Genomic DNA, 21,363 nt, shown 5'->3' with positions numbered 1-21,363 from the left:
TTTTTTCTCGTTATTGTTCGATCGAATGTTTTTCGATTTAATGTATACCGATTTTTTTTTGGAGAAATTTAATTAATCCTTGTTGGAGGGAGGTTTTAATGTGAAAGAGGAATTTTTCTTTCTTTCTTTTTATCGATACATCATAAAGCCTCTGAACTGTGATCCGAATTGCGATCTTGTTAGCCGCATTCTGTTCCAGATTCTTTCTCCTTCTGTGTGCCTTGTCGTCGTTCATCGTTGTTCAATTGGATAGTTTTATATCGGTTAATTTGTTAATTTACTTATTTATACAGATCCAATTGCAAGTATGTTTTTCATCAACGACAATTTTTGAATCTTGTCTGCAACAAGAATCTTATTTATAATCGTATTTTCAAAGAAATATTTATCACTATCCAATTAAAATTATATCGGTTCGGTTCCTCGGACAAAGAGCGAAAAAAGGAACGTGATATATATATATATATATAATCGGAAACAACGGGCTAATTTCTTCCTTTGCCATCAATTTTTAGAACAAATTTCACCATTTTCATTTTAATTAATTCCCTACCGTTCATTTGACGTCGATACACACAGGCACACAGACACGAATTTAATTAACTTTATATTTCGCCAACCATTTTGTTCCACGTACAATGTAGAAGTGGAGATACATTTCAAACACAATTTTCTTAAAAAACGTGGCCAAATTTCCCATTATTCTTCTCATAATTGAGCGAAAAACGAGTTCCATAAAAAAAGAAGAAGAAAAAAACTCGCAAAAACGTTTAACGGAAAATTACTTTGAAAAGAGAGAGGGGGAAAAAGTTACAAAGAACAAAGAAAATTAAAAGGGAAGAAAAAAATGAAATAAAATTGATCGAATATACGCGAATATATTATTTTCCATCGGGAATCGTACTCCACCTCGTCTTTTTTTAGCATGTTGCTTTCACGAGGAGACACAGAGCCTCGACATCCTTTCACTTTCTCGAAGGAAGGAAGAAACGGCCGATCGAATCTAAGAATTCAGCCTTTGCTTCCATTTTGCAAATATCGATGAAATCGATATAATAATTCGGACGTGTAAAATACGTGTTCATCGATGAAAGAAAAATTACCCGTTCAAGTACCAAAATTTCTTTCTTTTATCAATGATATATGGTACTTCAAAAAATACAATATTTAAATACTTTTACTTTTCACATTGAAGAAACATCAATTCTCGTATATTTTGCGACGATATAATTATTTTAAATTAATTCAGTTTCACTTCTTTTCATCTTTCCAAAGAGTTTTAAAAATTATTTTAATAAGAAGCTGTTGATTATCTATTTTTTAACATTTTCAATAGTGATAATTTCAGAAACAAATTCTTCTTCTTGATTTATATATATATATGTAGATATATTTTAATATTTTCTTCTTCATCTTTCCAAAGAGTTTTAAAAATTATTTTAATAATATTTTTAAGAAGCTGTTGATCATCTATTTTTTAACACTTTGAACAGTAATAATTTCAGAAATTCTTGGTTGATTTATATGTAGATATATTTTAATATTTTCTTTGAAAGAGATTGAATGGCAAAGAGAAGCACATGCAAGAATGCAACGACATTTTGTTCAGGCTGTGAGTATGTTTCGAGTTATATTTGAAGGCACGAGAGAAAGAGAAAATTTACCTGTTCTTCCGTTAAATTATAAACAAAAGGAAGCCTTCAGAGGGAAGCCACAGGTTGGAAAGTTATGGATCATTGAGAAGATGTAAATATATAAGAAGAGGCTCAATTTTCTCTGAAATTTGATACAAGAAGAAATTTGAAAAAAAAAAAAAAAAGTTACAACGTTAGAAAGTTGTAATTCCGATTGCATACTCGAGATAAAATAAAAATAACCGTGTACCACTTTTAAAATTGTTCGGATCAGAAAGGAAATTCTTTTTCTAATTTGTTTTCTGTCCTCCAACATTTGATCGTTTATTTGATCAGAAAGAAAAATTAAATTTCTAATTAAGAAATAGAAACATTTTGAAAAGGAGGAAACCGATTAACCGATCTTCTCGTCATTTCATCATTTATTCGAAAATCCTCCAGGCAACGTCATTTATTTATTTACGAAACGCTTTTAATCGTTGTCCCGTGTTAACGTATGACCAATGAGATTAGCTTTATACACTGCTCGATCTTTCCTCAGTCTCTTTGCCTCCGAACAGAATAAATTTCTACAGATAATATTCCGCTGTTCTCTTGTAATCTTTGTTATAATACAGAAATATCGAGTGTATACTAATTTCGTATGAATAATTCCTTAAAAATTTCTCTCAAAAAAATCCTGCAAAACAGCGATGAAGATTTCAAGATGACCGAATTTCAATTTTGAAATTCGAAATCTTTCTTAATTTGAAAACCTTGAAAAATTCCTTCTTCGAGTGGAACGAATAAAAAAAAACTCGGTTCGAATGTGCGCGAAATTGGAAACCGGTTTCTTGAAATCGATACGTCCTCGAAAATTGAATTAAACCTGTTTGTCCTATTTAAACGATACACGTGAAATTGACAACAAGGTGACAATATTTATCGCCAATTTATTCGTTTTCGTCCATTTTCAATAATTGAATCAAATATTATTGAAGAGAAATTATACACGTGCGATAAGGTAATTCAAATACACGAATGAAATTTGCTCTTCCTTATATCGAATAAGAAATATCGATGTTCCGGCTTCCTGGTGCGGGGGGGGACGTCTCGATACGATTGCTCGATAAATGTTATTGGTATCGCATCCCTCCCAATTCCAGCGAAGAAAGAAATCTAAATGGATCGCCTCGTGAGAGATCGTCTATTTTTCCAAACTAAAATTCTCGTGTGAATTTTATATATTGATACGATCGAGAAACGAGTAATTATGAAATAAAGTATAGAAAATTTTTTTCTCAATTTTTTAAGAAAGAGAAATTTTTCTTACCGAGAAAGTTTATCTTCGATCAAGATTGATATAAAACTTAATCGAATGAAAAAATGGAAAATTAACGTACACAAGTTGAAAATACCGCAGATTCATTTTTGTCCTCCTTTCGCCCCATCGTGATGATGAAAAGTGGTCGATAATACCGCAACGTAACATTGAAATGCCTGTAACGCCGCCATCCGTTTTATTACAGTGATTCAACGACGAAAGTCGGGTAAAAAATTGGTGCCAATGAACCTGGTTTTCAAGCATCTCTTGAAAAGAAATCACCGGATAGATTTTGCTTACGTGGCGCGATTTATCGATTATTTTTCTGCGACAAGTATTTCCGCTTTGCGTAAATTGTAATAAAAGGCTTTCACGGTCCGTTAGGTTAACGCACGTTTCGATGAAGTTCCAACCATTTCTCGTAGAGTCCTTCTTCGAGAAAAGTTTGACAGAATGAATTATAATTTAATAATTTAATAATTTTTTAAACAAAATCGAAAATTCAAGAAAATTTGTCCTATTTCTCTTATTTCTTGTAATTCCTTCTCTTTTTTTTTTCAGAAATTCTAATGTAAAGATCCACGAATTCAAATAAATTGGTCTCTTTCCAAGTAGAGTAAGAAAATTAGGAGACAAGGCCAATAATAAAATCGAAGCAACAAATTTTAGAAAATTCCTCCGCTCGAATTGATGATTTAATCTTCTTAAATAATAAGTGGATATAGGACGCCATCATTATCGTTTCACAGAAATTATACTTCAATCTCGTGGTGCAACTTCTCCTCTTTACTAACCGCAAGATTATGTTGTTGCAATCGTGATCAATTCACGATAATCGTTGAGTGAAATATTTAACTTCTTTCCACCGAGACTTCATCTTAATTTATCCTGATTTGTTTCAATCGTGCGAAGTATCGATTAAGAACATTCTTAAGGAAGAATAATATTCAATAATCTCAAAATGTATAACAAGATTGAAAAAAATTGAAATTACATAAACTTGACGAATTCGTTTCGAAAGAAACGAAGCTATAGCGCAATGTACGATAATTCGAACGACAAATTTATATCTCGAAGAAAATGAAAAGACTAAGATCGATTGATAAGTAGCCTCGTTCTAATTGCGAGCGATAAGTGAAATCGCAAACTGAAAGATCGCTCGTTCATCTGTTGAGAAGCCAGTATTCTCCAGCTTAATACGAGATTGGGGCTACTTTCACCGTTCTTTGGATTCCAATTATATCGTTCTCAAGGTCGAGCAGCATGGACGAGTCCATTCGAATTCCACAGCTTTCTATCTACGAGAGCTTTGCCCCATCCAATTGGATCTCTCTCAATATTGACAAAAGACACTGTCATCGAGTAGAAGAATGAAACACGTTGTATGTTCATACATTTCTGAGATTTCGTTAATCAGAATTCTTTCTTCTTTCAATTATGGTTTAATTTCATTCATGGAAAACTTCAATTTTCTTTATACTATTTAATATACTAATAATGAATATCGTATAAATTTTGGAGCCAGTATTAATATGTATCTTGATATAATTATTCATCATTCGATAGCAAAATCGTTTTAATATGAAAATTAATAAAAATCGATTTAGGAAATAAAGTTTCATTATTATATTTGGAACTTTTTTTTTTTAAATTGAAATTTTCTTTCTTGGAAACGCGATATCTGTACATCCTTATCAGAATAATTAGGTTTCATTTTCGATCATATCATTTCATATTAATTATTATCTATATATTGAAAAATTTAATCGAGATATTAACACTAATGATTATTTCATTCTTCGTTTTTTCTTTTTTTTTTTTTTTTATTTTACAATAAGAGTCATGTCACGTCGAACAACGAAAATGATTCCATCAATATTTATATCTGTACGCATATATTGCATCGTTCGAACGAAAAAAAAAAAAAAAAAAGAGAGAGAGAAAAATCACGGAAAAATGTAAATTATAATTAATATTGAAAAATTGTTACTCGGTATTTTTTAATATAACAACGATTTGTAATTATTTTCCGTCCTTATTTGTATAAAATTCTCACCGATAAATTTTTTTTTTTTTTATTTCACGTTATATTAGAAAACAGTTTTGCAAATTTTTTCAATTAATTATTTCACAGTGGCAATCATTTATTCGTAATAGAGTGGATGAAAAGTATATATAATTAAAATTTTTTCCTTCGTCGAAATTATTTTCTTGGAAATATGGCCATAGTTCCGTGGAATAATTTTTCTTTTTTTTTTTTTGTTTTTTCAATATTCATTTGCATGATAATGAATTATTCAAATTTTCAATACCATTATATCTCAAAGAAATCAAAGTGCTACGTTTCAATTAATAACTAAATATAAATTTTCCAATCTTTATCACACGTACCAATTAAAATTGGAACAACAGACGCAATTCCACTTTCTCTCTAAAATAAAAAAAAAAAAAATCTTCATTTTGTATATAAATTAAGATAAAATTATAACGAATTATACTAAAAAAAAAAAAAATCTTTGGTTGTATTTATTTGAATAAAAATTCATCGATTAAAATCTGAATCGAAAACGTTTACACGAGTTTTATATCAAAATTATATTTTCTGTACAGAGACGCGAAATAACGACGAGATGAAAGGCGTGTTTCAAAGCGTTCAAATCGTCGATCGAGCAATAATTTACTTTTACATTGATTCTTTCGGACGCGCGTGAAAACTCATTGTGCTATTAGCTAAGGTAATAGGCTTTCGAAATAGACTCGGTTTTCATCCGATTATACGGCGACTGTCACAGTTTTACCATTTTTTTTTTTCCCCTCCTTTCTTCCTCTTCTCTCTTTTTTTTTTGGAGCTAAAAGTAGCCATCATTTTCTACACAATATTTTTATCAATATTGAAACAGTGTTATTCGATCGATTCGATGAATATTCCAACGTTCGAGGGAACATGACCGTTCTTATACTCGTTCCAGCACGTTCCAGTTTCATAAACGATTTTAAAACAGTAACGCTCGATTTTGTGAAAAATATCGAGGCCAAAAAAAAAAAAAAAAAAATCCAAGCACCATCCAATCCAGTGTGTAAAAATCTTTTTGAAATCCGACGATGAAAAATATTTATTATTATATCTAAAAAAAAAATATTCTTGTATTCAAGGAAACCATCATCATCATTATCATAAATTAACAAATTCAATTCGTAGACACGTATATACATTTACACGAGATCTCTGGAATTTATTCCATTAATCTTCGACCACTGGATTTCGTTCCAACGCGGATCGTTTCCACGTCTTCATAATTTTTTCCCCTAACCGACAAATAATCCTTGGGCTAATGAATGAACAACCGGCGTTCCTCTCTAATCGTTTCTAGTTCGTTTCATTAGAGCGCGCAATGCATCATTCTGACGCAAAGCCCGCCACCACGCGCTCCCTTATATCTTACGTCAAAGCAGGGCTTTGTTGTGTTACCAGATTTCTCACAAGTGTGTAATCCACATCTCAGCCACGGATTGCGTAAAAGAAAAAAAGAAAAGAAAAGAAAAATTCCTGATCGTTCGGATTTTTCATCGACTCGTACGAATGAAACGAAAATCCGCGATGATAAAACGTTGAAAGTCGTTCCACGAATTTTCTGAATGTGAATTTATCGATTCGCAACGAAAGATTATTATTTTTTTTTTTATTGTTAATTGGATCGTTAATTCCGTTTGAATTTATATTATGTTAATGTTTGTTAATATTGTGATTGTGAATTTTAGGAGTTTCTTTCTTTATTATAATAAATATTTATAATCGTTTTAAATGCAAAAACGTCGTTTTAAAGAAATAACGACAGAGCTGCAATTTTATTTATTGCGTTGCGACGAGAAATTGCAAAGGATTTTAACACGATTTTACGTGAAAGATCTATAAATCCCAGTTTCGAAAAGACCAAAAAGGATAAAAACTTCGAATTTATAGATTCCATCTTTGCAAACATTTCAATTTTGTATCTCTAATCTTTTAAAACCCTCTCTTTTTTCTTTATTATTACTCGAATAGTGAAATATTCGTACGTAAGAGATTCGACGTGTGTCGTCGAAACAATACCGGTGTTATAATTGAACAGAGAATGCGGGTCACAATGATTACGATCAGTTCTCGTGTTGCCTAATTCGCCGATTGTGTCGAAATGAAACGAAGTGTACAAGTTTCTACAATGAAACAACCGGATTGATGAAGAGGTCAAGTGTCGTTAATGCTACTGAACTTCACCTGAACAAATGGAACGATTTCACTCACTCACTGTTATTTACACGCGCGCGAAAAATCGTGATTATGAAAATGTTTTATCATTTGTGTAACGTTGCTCAAACAGTTTTCACAGTTTTCCTTCTCTAAATCCATCTTTTCCATCCCCCTTCCCCCTTTAATCCCTTAATCCCAGGAAACTTGCCGCTCTAATTTATACGCCGTCATTTTGACGAAATTCTTTCCCCTCGAATCTCGTAAAAAAAAAGAAAGAAAAGAAAAAGGATGGGCGATTAGCATGCATCTCTCTCTCTTTCTCTCTCTCTTTCTCTTCCTCTCTGTTCGAGAGAATTCCATGTCGTTGTGGATTTCCACGTCTGCCAGTTTCATGAGAAAAGTTTCGAATTTCTCGCGTCGCGGTTTTCGATAATTCGCCTCCACCCTGTGAATACTTAATAATACATCCTCTATATATCGTATCCGCTGTTGCGACTCTGAGAGAGTGAGAGAGAGACTTTGATTTCGTGAAGACCTGGAACGCGGTGGAAAGAGTTTTCGAGAGACAAGAATCATCCTCGACTTGCTCCACGAAGATGGATTAACGTCTGCGAATTAACTTGCTCGAAGGAGCATCATGGGAACGAATTTCTCGCCATGAGCGAAGAAATGGGAAACGCGACGCGAAATTCATCCTCTTTCGAAAATATTCTACACGGCTATTTTCTTGTATCTTCTTCTTCCCTTTGCTTAGAACGTTTAGAAGTTAAATCTTAAATAATAATATTAATACCTTCCTGTCAAATTTAATCGAATATCATCGTCTCATTCGAGATTAAGTAGAATAAAATTAAAAAATAAACAAAGATTCGTCTAAATTACCATCTAAATTATCGATATTCTTAACAACCAAATAAAATTCCAAAGAAACGCGACGCGAAATTCATCCTCTTTCAAAAATATTCTACACGGGTATTTTCTTCTTCTTCCCTTTGCTTAGAACGTTTAAAAGTTAAATCTTAAATAATAATATTAATACCTTCCTGTCAAATTTAATCGAATATCATCACAATTATCGTCCCATTCGAGATTAAGTAGAATAAAATTAAAAAATAAACAAAGATTCGTCTAAATTACCATCTAAATTATCGATATTCTTAACAACCAAATAAAATTCCAAAGAAACGAAAAGGAAGAAGAACAAAAAGTACAATAATTCAACGTTCCCCCACGAATCTTAATCTCCTAATAATAAACATGACAGGCTGAAACACGATGAAAGAGTTCCACGACCATAAAAAAATTCCAAATTATTCGAATCGAAGTCCAACCACGAATCCGGCCTTTTTTTCACCGTCCCAATAAACATCTGATCCGATGGAAGCGAATAAAAAATCCGGAAGACAGATACGCGGAAGAGAACGCGTGCACAATCCGTGATATCACGGTGACGATTAAATTTAATTATTCGAATAATTCGTGGTTCCAAGTGTTGAACGAAGAGTAGGAGGAGGAGGAGGAGGAGAGGGGAGGCTCGAGTCATCAATTTCACGACGTTCAGTCAGCACGAGTGCATGGAGTGCGTGCATGCACGATAGATCGTAGATCGTCTCGTATCCTCTCGTAACATTTGTTAATAATTCGGAATATCGAATCGCGGGGGATAAATAATGGGCGGGTAGGCGGGCATAAATAGTGGCGTTTCGCGACGATTCGCGTCGCTCGTAGTTTTTTGTAGCTTTCATTACGGATGGAAATTTTTCGCCGCTCGTGTTTCGTCCTGGGGGGATATCATCCTGGGAGAGGGGAGAGGGGAGAGGGAAAAAAAAAAAAAATAGAGGCGATAACGAACACATCAATGGCCGTGGCTGGTAATTGTCTCCTCTGCGAAAACTGTTGAAAAAAAAGAAAAAAAAGGCTTTTTTTCGCGCGAGCCAAAAAATCCGGACCGATTTGTCGACTAATTTCCGTTTCTCTGTTCTTCAAGTCGACGCGATGTATTGGCTGCATTTTTGCGAAATTCTCGAGAATTTCTTTTTATTTATTTATTTCGATGGTGGATACTGTATTCATTATTGCTGATTGTTGCAATATTTTTAGAATTTCTCTGTTAAATATATATTCAAATGTATATTCGCATCTTTTGGATCGAAATTGAAACTATCGAGAGCTGCTTTCGGAAATTTATTTATATTTATTTATTCATAGTAAATAGTATATTAATATCGTTACAATATTTTTAGAATAAAATTATTTTTTTCTGAATGCTTCTCTATGCTATACCGAAAAAATACTTTATTACGTTTCCTTAAATGTATTTGCACCCTTCAAACCGAATAATTGAAACTGAAACTCTCCAGAATTGCCAATAATTTCTCTCCAAGAATAACTTTGAGAGAGAAAAAAAATAAAAGACTTCTCAAGAAAGAATCCCTCCCAGAATAAAATTCCAATTTTCGAGAATGTAATCCAAAAAATAATTATCAACAATTGCATACCTGCTAAAAAAAAAAAAGCGACTGAAACAATTGTTAATAATTCCTTGCTCAATCTATCTTCTCCATCCCTTCCCCCCTCCATTTATTCATTAATCACTGGAAGTGATCCTGGAAATTGTATACATTTCGAAGTAGTTTTCATTTCATCGGGATCGGGTAAACAGAAGAATCGGGTAAACTGCGAGAATCGTTTCGCATTCGGGTTTATATTTAAACGTTATAAAACGTTATATATCGATCTACAATCGGGAAATTAACGAGAATCATACAAGATAAGTAGAGTGATAATTTATGCATCCCCGTTTATGCGCACACCGCTCGTGATAAATGCCTCCCCCTCCTCCTCCTCCTGTTAAATATCTGCCTATATGAATTAATTGGGAAGGAGGAAAAATAAAATTTGCAACAACGCGGGATCCGATCGGATTGGAGGGGGTGGTGGAGACACGTGGAAAATGCAAATAGACTTGGAACAATTTAATCCGCTTGGAGGAGGAGAAGCGGGTTCGACTCGAGAGAGAAGTGCGTGAAGAAGAAACCACCCCGATGATGTTTGATTTAATTATCGCGACGCCTAATTACACGTGGCGAGCTCGCGTATCATCGTTTACTGCGGCTAATTGCGAATGCGCATAATTTCCACTTTGTAAAATATCCCTCCCCTCCCCTCTACAGTTACGTGGGTTACTCCCCACCACGGTGAAATTAATCACGGGAGAATTTTGAAATTTCTCTTCTGTAAAATAAATTATTTTAATTTTCGACGCGGCCATACTTCGAATCCATTTCGAGAACATTTCGTTTTTTTCTGAAATCGTTGTCTGGAATTTATTATATATAAGAAAGCTAGATCGTTTTTTAATTATCTGATTGTGAATGTGGAGGGAGAGATTTTGAAAAGATTTAATTAGTATTTTTTTGAGAAGATTAAGATGGAAGATTTATCGAGTGGAACGCGAATATTTATTTATTTATATTCGTGTTAATAGATTTGAGTTCGATTCGTGGGTTTTATTAAAGAAGAAAATTATAGAGATTGGCGAGTTAATAAATAATCTAATGTCCTGAAAGTTACTATTTTACTTTCTATTTCTTATCTATTAATCCGAAAGAAACAATTATATATATTTACGTTAGATCGTATATTCTTAATGGCGCGATAATTAAAGAAAAAGAAAGAAAGGAAAATTCTAAATGCAAAATCAAAAAGTGGAACAAAACGTGAACATAACGATAGAAATCGAACGGAAAGGAAGGAGCGATCAATCAATCTAAAATTCGTTGATTGAAAAAAGCAATCTCGATATATATATATATAAAAACTACTCTCTTCAAAAATAAAAAAAAAACTAATCACCGAGTCAATTAAATTCAATATTCGAATGAAAAAAGAAAGAAAGAAAGCAAGAAAATCAAAATTTGCATAATCATTTCTTCAACTAATCATCGTCAAAAAAAAAAATCACAAAAAGTTACAGGAAAAAACTACTTTCTTCAAAAATAAAAAAAAAAAACTAATCACCGAGTCAATTAAATTCAATATTCGAGTGAAAAAAGAAAGAAAGAAAGAAAGAAAATCAAAATTTGCATAATCATTTCTCCAACTAATCATCGTCAAAAAAAAAAATCACAAAAAGTTACAGGAAAAAACTACTTTCTTCAAAAATAAAAAAAAAACTAATCACCGAGTTAATTAAATTCAATATTCGAATGAAAAAAGAAAGAAAGAAAATCAAAATTTGCATAATCATTTCTAACTCCAACTAATCATCGTCAAAAAAAATTCACAAAAAGTTACAGGAAAAAACTACTCTCTTCAAAAATAAAAAAAAAAACTAATCACCGAGTCAATTAAATTCAATATTCGAATGAAAAAAGAAAGAAAGAAAGAAAAAAAATCAAAATTTGCATAATCATTTCTCCAACTAATCGTCAAAAAAAAATCACAAAAAGTTACAGGAAAAAACTACTCTCTTCAAAAATAAAAAAAAAACTAATCACCGAGTCAATTAAATTCAATATTCGAGTGAAAAAAGAAAGAAAGAAAGGAAGAAAATCAAAATTTGCATAATCATTTCTAACTCCAACTAATCATCGTCAAAAAAAAATCACAAAAAGTTACAGGAAAAAAAGAAGAAGAAGAAGAAGAAGAAGAAAATTCTAAAGGATCCAGGTTCACTTAAGGCACGTTGTAGTGAAGTTTCGTTTCCCTTTGATGTACGAATAACTAAATAGGCGAGAAAGCAGGAAGGAGCAGGAAGAAAGAGAAACGAAGAGAGAGAGAAAGAGAGAGATAGGGAGGGGGAGAAAAGAAGAAGAAAAAAGACGTGGCGAAGAAAAGGGGTAGAACCGGTTTAATTAAAAGCGTGTAATTAATCGTAATTATGCCAGTAGTTCTGGTTTCGAAAAGCGTGACGTTTCGCTAGAAACGCGGCTCAATGGACGAGCAAATCAACGCCGACGAGCGAAATAAAGATGTGGACTGTGAGCGGCAAGACACTCGAGTGGTTTGTTCGTTAAGGTTGTGCATTACCTCAATATCTCGTGTTAAATTAACGAAGCGAAACGTGGAAGAGCGAGTACGCGATTTGTATAATTTGACTGGATTATTATGATATAATTTTCTATTTATTTCATTTGTAATCTGAAAGAGTGAAAAGGAAAAGAAGGAAAGAGAGAAGGGGAAAAAAGGAGATAATATCTTCGCGAGGAAATATATATATTGTAAATTTGTTAATCGCTTTATGATTTTTGTAAAAAGGATAATCGTTCAATCGTATTCTTAAAATTTAATATTCTTTCTTTAACGAGAGACAACGAAACTATAGATGAAGAAACGTTATTTTATTTTATTTTTCTGTATCTTTCCTCGTCTCGATTCTCCGATGGGAAATAAAAAATTTTCAAAGCCACGTTACGTCCTTTCTTTTTCTCTACTCGATTACTTATGAAAAGTTTCAAATTAAATTTTCAAATAAAAATCTATCCTCCCTCCCTGTTATAGATTACATTCTCTCTCTCTCTCTTCTTTTTCCTTTTTTTCGATTCCTCGAGAAAAGTTTGGAATTAGTTTGAACGATTCTTCGAAAAAGTGATGGAAAGTGGTCGAGTCACTTTCGAATCGAGCAAGTAAATCGAAAAAGTAAGGAAAAAAGAGGTAAATTCTGGCTCACTCTTTTGAATCCGATTACCAGCCTCTTGTACGAAACGAAATATGCGTGGAAAATGGGTAATTGATATCGCGAGAAAGGGTTTTATGTAAAACCCGTTGATGCGAAAGCATCTTGCGTTTCAACGTGGGCGTTGCGCAAACAATTTGAACAATTATGCAAATATTTATCGTTACGTTAATTACTATATCGATAATAAACGATAACGTGATTTTAAATTACTTACAATCGCCTGTTCGCCTCGTCTGGACAGATAGTCGTTATTACACGCTTTAATAAAATTTCTACGTACCTGAAACATAAATATAACGACACATTAATATATAATAACCGTGTGAATTTTCACAGATCATCGTGCGTTTATACGTAAATCTTAGTTTTTGTTCTATCCAAGAGTAACATAACAACGCTTTGTAAATAAATTCTTCTTAGAATTCGATGAGCTCACTTCGCAGATAAAAGTTTCTTAGAACTTGGCGAAAATAAAGCGATAAGAGGAAAGAGAAATTCCTAAATAATGATTAATCGTTGTTGCGACGAATATTAACCTGAATATATACTACGATTATTAACGATATTTTCGACGCAATATTTCGCGAGATGGATACGCGAACAGATCGTCCTGCTACACTTGTGCAACGTTCGAAAGTTGCAGCAGAAGGAGAGGGAGGGAAATTACGTCACGAGGAAAAAGAGGAAGACGAAAGAAGAAGAAGAAGAGGAGGAAGGCGAACAAAGGAAAGTGCACGGACAGGGTTTCGACGAAGGAATTGTCACGCACAATGGCAGCAACGGTGGACGCACAATTTCCCGCATTTCCCAGGTTTCCCCGAGAAATCTGCCCACGGATACCTTACGATACTCGAAAACTTTGCCACCTATCGAAGTCAAGTGGTGAAAACTTTGGGAAACTTGGACTGTTTTTTTCTTAATAACGTCGCTTGTAATGGAATATCGTCCAACGAGTAATTTAAATCGAGTTAGTCAGCTTCCAATGCATCTTGGATCATTATCTTCGTGACAATTAGGAACGAGGAATTAATCTTTGAATACGACCCTACTCGTTCTTAACTATTGCACAACGTTGTGGAACAACTTCTTTTCGAAATCGTGGATTACCAAATCAGAGACGTTGAAATCAAGTTCAAGTACGACTTACTCGAGATGTTACGATTACACTTTCGTTACGTTACGTTGGACGAAAAGACGACGTCCCTCTTTAATTGTCCTCCAATAGATTGTCGCCTCTCCTTCGACTTCAACCTTTACCTATCTTCAACCTTGCGGAGTCGATCCCTCCACTCGAAGGCCGATTCCGGTGAACGCGCGCCTTTCCTTCCTTCGTTCCCACCACGGTCGAAAGGGGACGGCCGAGCAAAAGTTGGACGTGTGGATACTGTTGTTCTGCTCCGAGCGATCCGTGAATACTAACGGCTGTGTGCCGTCGAGGATCGCCAGTTTCCGCGTGGACTTCGCCGCAACGGGTAGAGAGATCGCCTCGCGCGATCCTCCTCACCGATCCTTTGTGTAAGCGCTTGCACGCGCGCTTGCGCGCGTGTGTGTGTGTGCGTGTGCGTGCCTCGAGGGAAAATGAGGCCAACCGGTGTCAAGTTCGTCCTCGTCCTGCTAGCACTCGGTGAGTAAAGGGAACACTTTACACGTGCGTGCCGTCAATATCGAGTATTTATCATTTACCTGTGCCAAGGTGAGGACAGGTGTTGCACGTATCTCGAGGGGGATGCATGGTTATTTGTCGAAGCGTGGATCTATGTATGGGGAATTTGGCTAGTGATCTTCTTTCTCGTAAGTGTTAACTCTTTGCGCTCGAATGGTTAGTCCCTCTCCTCGGCAACGATATTTATTTATGTTCGATTTTTCTTTTTTAATATCGTTTCATGGATTCTCAAGCTCTTTACGTGTAATGTTATAAAGGGTGGAAGAATATATTATTTAGATATTTTTATATTATTTATATTATTTAGAGTTAGATATTTTTAGATATTTTTAGATATATTATTTTTAGTTAGATATTTTTATCTTAAATTAGATAGAGCAATATTATTTTCGAAGATTTTGAGTTTGATTTTTCGTTATTAAATTGAGGGATAGAGAGAAAGAAATTGGTGATGAAAATAGAGAGATGTAAGAAGGAATGGAAGCACGTTATTGGGATTGTAAGGTTTGCTTTCAATAAAATTAAGGAAGATGAGGGTGACGAACCGAGGAATGCATCTTGGTAATTATTAAAATAAAGAAAGGATATAATATAGACTTTAATATCCAACGAATTTTTTTTCTTTACGTGTAAAGATAAAATATTAGATAATGTAAAAATATCAAAATTTCGTACGTTAATTCGTGAAATCATTTTAAGTTAGCTAAGAAATTCATCGAAAAAATCGTCTGGAATTATATATACTCTCTATAATTCTGTAATATACTCTGTCAAACTTTCCATTTTCTTTTTTCTTTTTTTTATAATACAATTCTGAGGAAATTTAGAAAAGAAGAAAATATATTAAATTTAAACTCTAATTGATTCTCTAATTATTACATACTATTTTTCTAATATAAACGAAAGTTATTTTAAACACATATTGCTATTAATTATTTTTCTAAAATAATTTCTCTAAAATTGAAAATATTTATTCGAATTTATTCTTATCTAGATTAATCCTCAATTATCCTCCTAAAAGCATAAGTGAAAATTTCGAAAGAAATTCTCAACAATTTCATTCGATTACATATCATTTTCATTTTCTTTGAATAAACTTTTATTTCATTTAAAAAAAAAAGAATGCACCCTTCCTACTCTTTTATCCTCACATATAATAATAATAAGAGTGAGAATCAACCTCTCATTCTCCCTTTCTTTCTCTCTTTTTCATCGCATGCCTGCACCAACTGCACGCAAGAATCGACACGCGTTCGCGCATTCGTCGTCTCCTCGATAAAAAGAGAATGGGCCCCAGTCGTAACACTTACGGAGCAGGAAGTTGAAGGGGAGAGAAAATCCCGGTCGCAAGTGTAAACTGATCGAGTTTCGTTTCAAACGCGCGGAATATATGCACGTGTTTACGGTGGAACGGTTTTTAAGAGTTCGTTGGAATCGTTGTGAACGCGATATATATCCCGATGTATCCCCTCCCCCTCCTCCACTTCCTCCCCCGCGGGAAATCGATCTGATTTAGGGATGAACGTCGTTTCCGGATGAAAAGAGCATCGTGAAAGCGAACCTCCAAGGAAAATATTAGCCGGTGGAAATGAAATATCATCCCAACACTTTTCCAACAGATTATTTCTTTAGGAAAAGGAGGCGAGATACTTTTATGTTTAAACGTTAGATTACGTAGACAAGTTCTGGAATTTTTAATTATTTCAATATAATTCAGGAAATTTTCTTTATTCATTTTTTTAATTTTTTAAATTACATTTTTCTATTTTTTAATTTAAATTATCATTAGAATAAATATCAGTGATTTGTCGTCAATTCATACATTCTTCTTCTATATATATATATATATATTTTGTGTAAAATTTCTTAAAAATCATAAAACATGTACAAATTCCCAAATTCTTCCAATTTTACCGTGTATTTTTCCTCTCTCCTCCTTTCAAAAAAAAAAAAAAAAAAAAGAAAGAAGGAAAGATAAATTATCATCTTATTCTCGTGGCAATTTCCTCTCTCATCAAGATAATTTGAAAAAAAGAAAAGCAAGGAAAAAAAATAAATAAAATAAATATATATATATAAAAAGAAAGAAAGAAGGAAAAATGGAAACAGAATTCGGTTCGCGTTTCCGGTCAACATCTGCCACGGTTGAACGACGGTCGAAGAGGTCGTCGTCGTCGTCGGCGAACACCAAGGGAAATCAAGCGTTCTACGGTTTTATTTGCATAAAATGATGGGACTGGCCATGTCACGTTCGAAATGTCGGCCTCTCGGCTCGCGGCCCGCGCGATTTTCCTCTCAAATTTCATTACGGCGCCCGTCCCCACGGCGATACGACGTTGCACGCGTGCAAAACACCTCCTCGATCATTAAGTAAATGCATATTAAAGAAACGGCGTGGCCATCGTTTCTCCACGCGTTCGTCTCTATCGAAACGATTCTCTATTCGATTCCATCTCCTCCTCCTCCTCCTCCTCCCATGCTCAAAAGGCTTGCACGGATTATCTCCTCCTCCTCTTCTTCCGATTCTTTCTTTCGAGATTTTTTTCGATCGAGCGTTTCGCGTTGTTCTGATTTTCTATAGGGATGATTTTGAAGGTTGAAGTTTTTCTGTTATATTTTTAAATTGAAAATGAAGTTTCGGCTGATCGTGAAGGATTCGTATCTGTGGTATTTCTATTTTTATAAAAATTATTATGTAATCAGTCACGTGAAACTTTTGGAAATGTGTCCTTCAACTTATCTATCGTAGGATCTAATTATCGTCGATCACTTTTTGGGCCGAGAACGGTTAAGAAACTTTCTAAAATAAATCGATAAAGATCGGTTCGGTGGATCAAGTTGTGTATTTCAAGTTGGTTTTAGAATCTTGATAAAACAATTTCTCAACCAAAATATTCCAATTATTCGAAAAGAAACGCTAGAAACCAATCTCTAAGAGGGATTATAATAAAAGAAGAAGAAGAAATGAAAAGCGTATAAAAATGGAAGGTCGATTAAACGGATGCATCTGGAAAATTCATATGGTTGTTGTTCGTGTAAACGCTGACAAAGGCACGCTGGAAAAGTTCTATTTGCCTGTTTCCTGTTTCCAAACAATAGCCTGGTGTACGATGTTACGTGCTCCTTCTTACAACGAATCAGTTTCTGCCGACGAGGCGGCAGTAAAACGTAACGACGTTAATTCCGTGTCTGGGCAAACCGAGCTTCTGTGTACGATGTTTCGAAGTGGAAGAAGCTTCGACAGGAGTGGACAGGAGGATTGGGATTGTTAGAGAGGAACGCTCGCCCCAGAGTTTGGAATTGGTTTCTTTGGTTGATTAAGGGTAAGGTTATGGGTACTCGAAAGGGTTGGAGAAGCTCGACTCTCGCGTTGGAGCTTTGAAAAGGAGGAGATTGGACACTTTGTCGAAATGTTAAAAATATTTTTGTATTCCTTCGGGAAAATTGATCGAGGATAATTCTCGATTTATTACACGAATCGAATTTCTTTTTCCAAAAAATTAAAATTAAAAAAGAAAGACACGAAATTCGTGTTTGAAGAGTGAAAGAAACCTTTCTTCGTATTCAATTTTTATTTCTTTTAACAATACTTTTAATAAACGAAACAAAAAGGAAATATTTATAATATATATATCGAAATAAAGATGATTAAAAATTTCCTGATAAATTTATAAATCGAGAAAGATATATATATTCACGATTGAAGGAGTAAATAAAAGTAAGGTAAGGAATAAAGCAATTACAAATAGAAGAGGATGAGAAGATCCAATGTGAATATCTGAAACGTTACAGTCTACAAAGGAAGGCAAAGTGTAATAAGTGGAGAACTCTCTTTCGAATTCGAAGTTGAAGGAGATACGGTGGATACTTTAAATTAAACTTATTACATATCTCGGTCTTTGTACGCTTCAACTCTCCGATTCTATTAAGTCTCTTCTCCAATTTCACTCTTTGCTCCTTCCAGCCACCATCCTTCGCCCTTCCCGCTCGCCCCTCTTTGCAATCACTGAATCTGATCGAATCATAATAACGCGAATATACAATATTTCCTCTTCCCTTTTTTTCACTCAAAAATATCACAACAAATTTTTATAAATTTTATCATACAATTATACAATTAATTATATCGTTAATCAACTCTCCAATCATCCCTTTATCCAAGACGACAATTTTGAAAACACAGATTTCAAAATTCAAAATAAATAAATACTCGATATTCACATCCTTCTCCTCATCTTCCTCCAAAAATATACATATACATATTCTCCCAATGAAGCCCGGCGCGCAATAAAATACCCAAAATACCCGTCCTTCTCCCCGAAGGTAAACCAGACCACGTCAACCAACCAAGGTTTACAGGAACGAGCGAACGAGCACTGTTTGCTCGATTCCCGGCGCGGGGGATGATCGCCCCTATACACACCCCGTACACGGTTTCGTTTCGGGCGGCCACCACCCACCCCGTAATCGTGGCCGCGCTAGCTGGCAATCGGCACAGGCGGCGCACACGCTGGACGCCGGGTATATCAACCATACCTGATCACCATAAAAATTTATACGCCATCGTTCGCGACCGTAAATTGTATTATCGAATGCATACCGTCGAGGGAGGGAGGGAGGAGGCTTTCCTACGCGTCCCTCTCGTCACCTGCCAGCCACCCCTTTCCGTTTCTCCCCACTCCTCCTCCTCCTCCTCCTCCAACCCCTTCCTTCCGCGCCGTAGAGAGGAAGGGGAGGGAGAGTCGGTGCGGAGAGTCGGGGCTCTTGAATTTTCCGGGCATATGGGATGAAAAGGATGGAGGGGAAAAAAAGAGAGAGAGAGAGAGAGGAGAAAGTAGAGAGGGGAAAAAATATTGGCAATGGAGAGGACACGGGCAAATTACTCGTGTTGTAAATTACTCGAATTGGGGGTGGAAGGTTCTCTCTCTTTCTCTCTCCCTTGGGATCTTGATTGCTGCAAGGAATCGCGTAATGAACTTTGCTTTGCGCGACTGGCAGGTTTTGTGTTTTGTGTTGCGCAGGGGGTGTGTGCATTGATGCGTGTGTGTGTGTGTGTAAAGAAGGGAGGGAAGGAGGGCTTTGATCTTTGCTCGAGTTGATTGTAAGAGAGGGGTATTTAAGAATGTTTGTTTCTTTTGGAATGAAAGTAATTTGTAAAAATGTAACAAAGTGTTTTTTGTAATATTTGGGAATATATATATGTGAGTGGTGTTTAGAGAATTGGATTTTAAAGGAAGATTGGAAGAAAGGAATTACGGAGAAATTCGAATTTCTGTTTCCTCGTAATAGAATCATCTCGTATTCGATTGATAAAGATGTAGAATTTGACGAAATATGTTTACCGTTGCAATTAAATTAAAGAAGGAAGGATTATGTCATATAGAATTGAATCTTTTGAAAGTTTGACGGGCAACCTTTCATTTTGCATAAAGTGAAAGTGAATAAAAATAAATTTTTTTTTTTTTTTTACCTACGCTTCTTGAAAATTAACCATTAGACGATTGTTGTGCAAAGAAAACCTGTAATAATTACATTTGACATTTCTTCCGTCTCTAAGGCTGGTTAAATTTAAAAGCGTGTAAGGACGTTGTATAAAAACGATAAAACGAAACTATTTACAATAGAGATTATAAATATCAAGATAATAATAATAATTAACTAATAATAATTCTTATGCAAATGGTGTAAATGAGGAAGGTTTAAACTTCCACGTCCGTAATCTTTTAACCAAGCACAATTTGAAATATTTTATGAACGCGCTTCATCAGACTTAAAACGCGAATATTAACGGATAATATTAAAGCAAATCTTACAATCTTGGCGACATGTGAATACGATATATTGATACGAAAAAATATTCCTCTGTAAGAATTTCTCCAATATTTCCTAATATTCAATTAATCTCGATGAAATTCTTCAAAATTAATATTTAAAAAAATTCCTTTTAATAATAATCCTCTTTTCATTAACTCCTCGAAACGCGTTTAATTTTTAAAAATTATCTTTTCAACTTCAAAGATAAATCTCGACTCGTAACGCGATACTTTCGATATTTCTAAAATTACATTACGCTTATTAATTCAAAGAAAAGAAATAAACAATGATGTCCGTAGAAAAAAGGGGGCGAGGAAAATCATGAATTCAACGAGTCCCCCCCCGTCTTATCGTTCAATAAGAGCGCATACTAGATGGCCACCGCATACTTTCGCTTTTTTCCCATGCTCGTGGCATGCGCATATCCGATGCGAATTAATACGCCTCCATTCACCGTTCCTTCCAGCTTTCACCCGCGCTAAGCCTCCTCCTCCTCCTCCTCCTCCTCCTCCTCCTCGATCCGAAATAACGAGTCGTCTCGTTGAACGTTATCAAGATCATCTCGAGAAAGTAAACTCGCCACTTGTAACAATAACTTTTATATCCTCTTGTATATACATGTATTTCTATTTTCGAACTCGTACGATCGATTTCGTATATAAACATACGACAAGGGACGAATCGATCGCAGTTGTTATTCGGCCGTCGACGAAAGAGGTTCTCCTCGTGAGAAAAATGGAAGATCGAATACGAGACGCGATATCGAAAGGATCAAACGATTTTTTTATCACCATACATATACATATACACACCTACGATATTTCGAAAAAAAAAAAAAAAATTAAAAAGGATTGAAAAGATAACGATCTATAAGAACGTTCGATGAACGGAAGTTAATTTTTTTGTTTTTTTAAATTGAAAAAGAAGCGAAGTTTTATTCATCAAATTATAGTATTTTTTAAATGAGAATTTTATTAAATATATTTAATTTACAAAGTTACGAAGGAAATAAAATAGATAAGTAAAAAAGGAGAAAAGGAA

General features: G+C 34.5%; 2 protein-coding genes and 1 long non-coding RNA gene across 4 annotated transcripts in view; 1 reads left to right on the top strand and 2 right to left on the bottom strand.

Moving 5' to 3' along the window:
• Positions 1–14,105, bottom strand: part of LOC113219017 — a 45,142-nt gene extending 31,037 nt beyond the window's left edge. Inside the window, exons 1-2 of the long non-coding RNA XR_003305364.1 lie at positions 13,993–14,105; positions 13,060–13,125 (exon numbers count right to left, since the gene is read on the bottom strand). This is a non-coding gene — a long non-coding RNA (uncharacterized LOC113219017). The remainder of the gene's footprint in view (positions 1–13,059; positions 13,126–13,992) is intronic.
• The window catches only part of LOC724356 (RING finger protein 17), a 203,393-nt gene that overhangs the window by 143,055 nt on the left and 38,975 nt on the right, over positions 1–21,363 (bottom strand). The gene's annotated exons all lie outside the window — the stretch shown is intronic.
• Positions 14,292–21,363, top strand: part of LOC102655639 — a 44,100-nt gene continuing 37,028 nt past the window's right edge. Inside the window, exon 1 of the mRNA XM_006560766.3 lies at positions 14,292–14,469. Coding sequence (XP_006560829.2) covers positions 14,424–14,469 — 46 coding nt within the window. The 5' untranslated portion in view covers positions 14,292–14,423. The remainder of the gene's footprint in view (positions 14,470–21,363) is intronic.

This window comes from Apis mellifera, linkage group LG9 (assembly GCF_003254395.2).
Source record: "Apis mellifera strain DH4 linkage group LG9, Amel_HAv3.1, whole genome shotgun sequence".
NCBI classification, from domain to species: domain Eukaryota; kingdom Metazoa; phylum Arthropoda; class Insecta; order Hymenoptera; family Apidae; genus Apis; species Apis mellifera.
The sequence above is the reverse complement of the archived record's forward strand: the minus strand, read 5'-3'. Positions and strand labels throughout refer to the sequence as shown.